At 43.7% G+C, this 8,254-nt stretch overlaps 1 protein-coding gene and 1 pseudogene across 1 annotated transcript in view; both read left to right on the top strand.

The window, feature by feature from the left end:
* The first annotated feature begins 1,650 nt into the window (after positions 1-1,650).
* On the top strand, positions 1,651-2,094 carry LOC102871525 (annotated as a pseudogene).
* Positions 2,095-4,098: 2,004 nt separating this feature from the next.
* Positions 4,099-8,254, top strand: part of NAA30 (N(alpha)-acetyltransferase 30, NatC catalytic subunit) — a 25,512-nt gene continuing 21,356 nt past the window's right edge. Inside the window, exons 1-2 of the mRNA XM_006894327.1 lie at positions 4,099-4,199; positions 4,466-5,228. Of these exons, the coding sequence (XP_006894389.1) occupies positions 4,467-5,228 (762 nt within the window). The 5' untranslated portion in view covers positions 4,099-4,199; position 4,466. The remainder of the gene's footprint in view (positions 4,200-4,465; positions 5,229-8,254) is intronic.

The raw sequence follows: 8,254 nt of genomic DNA, 5'->3' as shown, positions 1-8,254 counted from the left end.
GAATTAATAGGATCATACAGTTATCTGCTTGGGCAAGAATGCAGTGTAGGAAACCCTGTGAAACAGACTACTGTCCTACAGGGTGGCTGAGTCAGGGTCCATTAGCTGACACAGCAAGGTGTTTAGCAGGCCCTTGTGAGTCGGAATACACAGCCACAGTGTGTCCCCTTCCCTCAATGTCATCCCCGTCTAAGTAACTGTGGCTAAGATAATTTTCCAGAAGCAGCCACCGCAACATTTTCTGCACCCACATTTTGTTTGCTCGTTTTGAGGAAACTCTAGTGGTCTAGTGGTAAGAAGCTGTGCTGCTAACCCAAAGAAAAAGTTCAAATCTACCAGCTGCTCTGAGGGAGAAAGCAATCTCCTCCTGTGCAATTTATAGCTGGTGAGAGGCAAGGGAGTGGAGGAACTACCGGAGGGTCAACTATGAGTCAGTTCTGATTTGACAGCACTTAACAGCAGCAGCATATGCTTTTTTGAGAACTTTGCCACACCCCATCAAGAGGAAGGATCTATTTCCTCTTCCCTTAAACATTGATGTTGTTATTATGTACTCTCATAGCTGACCCTCTGGGTTTTCAGAGGCAGTAAATCACATGGTAGGAGATTACTCATATTTCTCCTGTGAAGCATCTAGTGGGTTTCAAATCACTGGTTTTTGGATTGGCAGCACAATTATCACCAAAGCTCCCTTCCTTAAACTTGGGTGAGACTTTTATGACCTACAAAATCATGGCTGTCTCTTTATCTACGGGACTTCAGCTGCAACTCTGGTGTCTAGTGGGTAAGGAGCTGCATGAACTCAAAGGTGGCACCTCTCTGGTAGTTCGAATCCACGGGCTCTGTAGGAGAAAGATGGGCAATCTCCTCCCATGCACTTTACAGCTTAGAATACTGGCCGGCACATCAGTTTTGAGGTATTTCAGAACTGACAGCAATGAAAATGATGAATGAAATAAACAGATTGCAACAAAAGAGACATTGCATGAGTTCTAAATTCTTCCTAACTGTCCCTCTGGATTCTCACACTTGGAATCGAGCCACATTCTGGGAGAAATCCCAAATCAAAGAAACCAAGTAGAGTAAACTGCATGGTATAGACTTGAGTGAGGCCCCAAGATTTCAGCTAGCATCAACCACCACCGCCACCAACAACACAAACTCACACCTCAATTTCATTGTCAAAGAATCTAACTGACTCACAGCTGACCCTTCAGCAGGTTTTTACAGGCTGTAACTATCACCAGAGATTATCAACTTTCTCCCTTGGAAAGGCTGGTGGATTAGAATTTTGGGTTAGCTGTACACCACACCACCTGAGCATGTTACTAGAACTCCTCTCAAGCAACAACATGTGAGTGAAACATTGTAGATGATTTCAGCCCTCTCAGGCTTTCCATTTTCCAGATCAAGTTCTACACATAATGAAGCAGAGAAAACTCATCCCTGTGATGCCTTACCAGAATTCCTGACCCACAGGAATTTAAGTGAGTTTAAGAAGTGGTTGATTTAAGGAAGCAGGTTTTGGGTGTAAATGGCAATGCTGTTATAGTAATTGGAAGAGTATCAATATTTATCTACTTCAATGTAAAAAAACTTTAGTAAAATTAGCCTTTCCGATACACCATCGGCTGTGGGACCACCACCAAGATGCAGATTTTCCTAAAAACCCTCATGCGGAAGACCATCATGCCCCAGGTTGAACTCTCGAATCAAGAATGTCAAGGCCAAGATCCAGGATAAGGAAGGAATTCCTCCTAATCAGCAAAGACTCATCTTCGCTGTAAAGTAGCTGGAAGATGGGCGGACCCTGTCTGACTACATCGGAAAGGAATGCACTCTTTACCTTGTATTGAGACTTCGTGGTGGTGCTAAGAAAAGGAAGAAGTAGTCTTATTTCCACATGCAGAATAAGCATAAGAGAAGGAAGGTTAAGCTGGCTGTTCTGAAATACTACAAGGTGGATGAGAATGGCAAAATTAGTGTCCTTCAGATGAACGAGGTGCTGGAGTTTTTATGGCCAGCCACTTTGATAGACACTACTGTGGCAAGTGCTGTCTGACCTATTGCTTCAACAAACCAGGGGACAAGTGATTATGAATTAATGAAAAACATGAGTTAAAAAAACCCTTTTGTAAGGACAAATATTGCATGGTGCCACTGTTGTAAAATGGAGCTGATATCAGGGTTGGGGTAAGACTGAGAAAAACTGGATAAACTGTGTATACTGAACTGAAACAGATGAGGGAGTGAATAATTTAAAAGTGATGTATGATAGGGTCTTATGGTTATCACAGGAGTCCACAATTAAGGTTGCAAAGTGGAATGTACTTGGGGCGGTGGGAGGGGTGCAGGGGGATTGTGTACCAGGGAAGGAGTGTTTCTTTTACTTTTGAAAGAGAGGAGAGAACTGGGGGGGGGGGGGCAGGAATGGGCGGGGAGAGAAGTATAGCAATGAATGAATGGAAATCCAAAATCTCTGTAAATGCTCATTAAAATTCTTTAAAAAAAACCCTTTTGTAAAATTAAAAAGGCAATATTCTATAGTTTTTATGTTGCTGTGTATTGTTGCTTCAGAACTGACTCTTAGCTGACCCTCGGGCAGGTTTTCAGAGGCAGTAAATTATACAGGAAGAGGTTGCCCATCTTCCTTCAATGGGGTAGCTGGTGGATTAGAACTGTGTGTCTTTGGGTTGACGGCTCAACTCCTTCCTTAACACTAAGCCATCAGAGAAGCATTCCTGTATTGATAAGATTTGGTATTATTTTTCATTACAGACTGGGCTGACAAAACCAAGTTCCTACATGCTTATTTATGCACAAATATCAGTATTTCTATAGCTTGAAAAGCCTAGAAATGGATTAAATAAATAACTCTAAGACTCTCCGAAGATAGCCTGGCCTAAAGTAATAAATGTTTATTATTCTGATTTTAAAAATCATTTTAGGTTGTCTTTTTAGAGAGAAGGTGATAGAATCTCCTTCAATAGGGTTTAGTGACAAGGGCTTTAGCAATGTAAATGTAAAGCGATGTTACATTGTGTTCTATTCCTCCTTCCCCACCCCCTACACTTTTCGAGCAAAGTTTAGATTTTGGCACAAAAACCCAAACATAACCAATTAAAGAATTATATCCCTGAAAACGTCCATTCTGCTGCACACATGATCAGTTCTAAAATTAATTTTCCACAAAAAACCTAATTTGAAAGTTACATTACCTGTCCGCCCCGCGGCTCAGACCTGCTTGAAAAATCACCATTATTGGATAGCGCCCTGCGCGCCCTGGGTATGCAGGAGAGGAGAGAGGCTTCTGCATCCGCCGAACAGATAACGTGGGGGAAAGGGCGCTTCTCAGTCCTTCACGATTGTGACAAGTTTATGAATGTGCTTTTTAGCTACCGTCACTTTCTTCTACCTTCTCTCATCTCCCCTCAAGCGTGCTTGCAGCAAGTCACATTTGCCTCCAATTTTCTTGGAGTCGGGAGGGGAACAGGAAGAGTACCTACCTACCTACTTTCTCTCGCTTCAGATCGGGGCACACTGTGTCAAAGAGTCACGTAGTTAACAACCAGGTTTCTATAGGAGTCCCCCTATCTACACAGGTCAAAGCTCTTAAGTTCCTCTCCTTTATGGACTTGATTTTCCTGCTTTGATCCAATTTTAAAGAGATCAAGGCAAACTCCCGGTTCCTCTCAGCCTTCTCGGGAAGCAAGCTTTATAAGAGTTGAAATCGACAGCTTCGCGGGAGTGGCAGGCATGGAGCGCCCGCCCGTCCAGCCCATCTGTCTCCAGGCCCGTGCGGCGAACTAGGAGGGCGGGGGGTGGGGGTAACCCCACAGCCTAGGACAGGAATAGGGGAGCCGGTGACTCCAAAGGCCCTAGAAACTTCCCAGCCTTGCAACCCCACCCACTAGCACGCGGTCTCCCCCGGAGCCTATGGAAGACACCTACGTCCCCGCCCCTCCGCAGGTCACCTCTCTCCACGCCCCCTTTCCCTCAGCCCCGACAGCCGGCAGGCAGGGAAGTGTCGTAAAGCCAGGCCCAGGAAACTTTACCCGGGGTAACAGCTGGGGCGCTTTACGGCGGCGGCGACTGAGTGTGAGCCTTGGCGGCTTTGGAGGCGGCCGCGGTGGTGAAGGAGCCGGCGGCGGCGGCGGCCGAGGAGGAAGCGGAGAGGTGGCGGCTGGGACCGGTGCGGGGTGAGCTGCGCGGGAGGTACTAGGGGAGCCACGGGTAACAGGGCTTGGCGGATGGGCCCAGGCGGACGGGGGACTATGGCTCGCTGAGCAGCTGGGCGGCGCTGAAGAGCGAGTGGGGGGGGCGCGGAATTAGGGGGGCAGCTCCGCGAGGGACGGTTTCTGCCTTTGTTCCCCCCATCCCCGTCGCCCCCCACCCGCCGCCCCCTCTGCTGCGCGCTCGTCGGCCGGGTCTCATGGCCTCCCCTCTCGGTCTGTGTCGCCTCTAGGATGGCGGAGGTACCGCCTGGGCCTAGCAGCCTCCTCCCACCGCCAGCACCTCCGGCCCCGGCAGTGGCAGAGCTCCGCTGTCCCTTCCCCGTGGGGGCCGCCCCCGCCTGCTGTAGCGAGGACGAGGAGGACGACGAGGAGCACGAAGGCGGCGGCGGCAGGAGACCGGCGGGCGGCGAGGCGGCGGCGGCCAAGGGACATCCGTGCCGTCGCTGCCCTCAGCCGCCCCAGGAGCAGCAGCAGCTCAATGGATTGATCAGCCCCGAACTGCGGCACCATCGGTCGGCCGCCTCCCTCAAGAGCAAGGTTCTGAGCGTGGCCGAGGCGGCGGCGACTACGATCACCCCCGACGGGGACCCCAGAGCGACTGCAACAAAAGGAGCCGGGCTCCACTCGGCCGAGAGCCCCCCTCACTCCCTCCCCAATAATGGTAGAACTGCGCTCCCCAGCCCGGCAGAGGCAGCGACGGCGAGCGGTCCCGCGGCGGCCCGCAATGGACTGGCCGAGGGCGCCGAGCCGGAGGAAGAGGAAGACGAGCAGGTGCAGCTGCTGTCTTCGACCCTGCCTGCCAGCTGCAGCTTAAGGAGCCCCTCGGGCAGGGAAGTTGAGCCTGGGGAGGATCGGACGATACGCTATGTCCGATACGAATCCGAGCTCCAAATGCCTGATATCATGAGACTGATCACCAAAGATCTGTCTGAACCCTACTCCATTTATACCTATAGATATTTTATCCACAACTGGCCACAGCTGTGCTTCTTGGTAAGTGGATGGAATGGAAAGCGGGTGAGCCCAGCAGAGATCCAGGCGGAGCAGGGCAGGGAGTGAGGGCTGAGAGTGTCAGCGGATGTGTCCTGCATTTCGCAGTAGCTTACATGATACGAGCTATCTGTGCACTCTCCTAGTTATTTAATGAACCTGTTTTGAAGGTAAGACGTTGTGATCTGGGTTTACATGATGATGTAAACGCGGCAAGACTGTGTATAATGCATGTTACACTTGGGGGTCTTATATCCTATTTACAGTCGTTTTCTAATCATGTTTAACCGACTTTAATTATCCTCCCTCTCCTTCCTCAAAGCATTTGGCAGTCATTTAATTTGAATTTGGTTCTGTTCGGATATAGGCCTTATTAATTTATCAATTACAGTCTTAATCAGAAAAGAGTATATGCACAAACTTGTTTTGGTGAGCATGATTTTCAGTAAACTTGCTGTGGCCACGTTGGAAAATTAAATCTTACAAGCATGTAGAGTAATTATGGAGATTGCTTCCTTTTACTTCAGCAGAACACTTAACTGTGTGAGCCAGCTTGCTTTCTGATGCTTCATCACAGAAGGTGCAGCTCACACCTCTGGTGGCTGAAAGAATCCTGAAACTTGAACAAAATGCCTTTCTGTGGGACATAGGGAACTAAGTGTGAAATAGTAAAGATTTACTTTTATTAAAAGACCCTGGTCATACCTGGAGTTCTAATAACACCTAAATATGCCTAAATACTAGTAACACTGGTAATCAGGACTTTGAACCAATTCAGTCCCCAATTCAGTCTAGTTCTCCCTCTGTTGAGAATTTGCCTATCCACATCAGATAATTGTCGAATCAATCTGTATTTTTTAATAAAATTCTTACGTAAGCATAAGACTCGTTTAGGGAATCTTAAAATGCGTGCTAAGTATGAGTGTCAAGTTTGGGTTATTTTTTAATTTAAACAGAAGCTTATCGAACAAACGGAATAATTTTTTTAAACAGTATTTTTTACGTAGGATGAAGGAAATGGCAGTACCATTCATTTCTTTACCAAATTTTATTGGCCCTTTCAGTGTGAAATGACCATTCATTTAAATAGTCACTGCAGATAAATGCATATGCTATCTATTATGTCCTCAGAACTATATTGCTTCCATTGAATGTTATTAAAGTTGACTTGCCTTTAGGAGTAAATTTATTTTTTGAAAAAAATACATGAACAGGAAAACCATCACCATTATTTGTTGCTTTAGCATTGACTTAGTGGCACTTAGTAATCTTTGCAAGACATTTGACAATACTTTAAAATCTGTCTTTTTATTTTATAAATTGGTTGTAGCATGAAAATGTAAGGTGGTATAGATAATGACATTTCTTTGAATAGATTTTTCTGTGTTCACATTGCTAAAGCTCACTTTATTACACTTTTGGAAAGTGTAATAAATTATTTGTATTACATTATGGAAACTCTTTAAATGTTTTAGACTATGGGAACTATATTCTAGAAAGTTACTATTTAGGAATTCTAAGCATTGTATCAAGAAGTTCTAAGACATCTGTGTCAGTGAATATGGGCAATGGTTATAGAGTAAGAACTGTTCTAATGCTATTGTAATTGATAGAAATTGTAAACTGATTTAATTGTAAGATAACATACAAAAGTGTACTAATATGTATACTTTAAATGGTGTATATATGTTTGCCATTTCCAGAAAATAGTTTGTATATGTGATACTTGGTAAACTTTTTTGTTTTGATACTAACATAGATTTCTCTCAATTTGCCTACCAAGTTAGACTTTGATATAAGTAAACTTAAGTCTTAATTTTACACAGACCTCTCAATTTGCCAGCGAATTTGGACTTTAACCCTTAATAGCCAAAGTATGTTTAATATATACATTACATTCCGAGTATGTAGAAATTGAGATACACATACACACATGTGGTTAACTTGTAGTTAACTTCTTAGAACAAGTATAAAACTTGAAGGATTAAATTTTCTTAAAAAAAATTAAAACAAGCCACTTAGAACTGAGATTTTCATGTTCTGCTTTTGAATTTTAACATCAAATAACTAATTTTTAAAAATGATTTGTGTTTTTTTTATTTAAAATCATACCAATTTTAGAACTGAAAGATATCCCAGATAGCTTAGTATAGCTTTTAAAAACAAAACAAAACAAAAAAAAAAATCACAACAGAAAACACTAGGGAAAAAGAAAAAAAAAAAAAAACCACCACAAAAACCTTAAGGATTAAAGTGATTTAACATGTTTAACTCTTCAGGTATTAATTGGCATTTTGGTCAGAATAAGAACCTAAAAAATTACATTCCTTTGACCCTTTCAGCCAAGATCATTGTGTCACCAAGTTAGAAAGCTAGGTTTTACCAAGAGGGAGTTAATTGTTCTTGAAAACGTTAATCACAAGAGACGAGAAACTTCCATATATTCCTGTTTTCCATGGATAACCAGTAATTGCTCAAATGGAATGTCGAGTTGTCCTTAGAAAATTGCCAATACATGACCATTGTGACTAACAAATGACAATTTTATTTTTCCCTAATAATTGTATCAGATATGAAAGTAGAGTACTATACAAATGGGAAACAGTATTGATTAATCTCAAACTCTCTACTATTTTGAGTTAATAATATTTTCACTTGTTGGGGTCTTTTTAAAGTTCTTAAACTTACCCCTAGCTATTTCATAATACTTCCTTTTTATTTTCAATTTCACTTGTTAGTTTCCTCCACTTTCTTAGTTGTGTTGTTGTAGAATTTATGAATCTCATATGACTCATATTTTTCATGGTTTTTTATATATGTGAGCTTACAGAGTTAAGTCAGCCTTGTCAGAATCTTTCAGTAAAGCCATTGGTTGTTAACCAGAAGGTCAGTGGTTCAGACCCACTAGCCACTCCACAGAAGAAAGGTGTGGCCATGTACTTCCATAGAGATTTACCTGGAAACTATTCTGGAGGGACCATTCTCTGTGCTGTAGAGTTGTTGTGGCTTGGAATCAATTTGGTAGCCAT

This window comes from Elephantulus edwardii, unplaced genomic scaffold (genome assembly GCF_000299155.1).
Source record: "Elephantulus edwardii isolate Elephantulus edwardi_28Jun2011 unplaced genomic scaffold, EleEdw1.0 scaffold00140, whole genome shotgun sequence".
Taxonomy (NCBI): Eukaryota; Metazoa; Chordata; class Mammalia; order Macroscelidea; family Macroscelididae; genus Elephantulus; species Elephantulus edwardii.
This window is presented reverse-complemented; position numbering and strand designations above follow the sequence as displayed.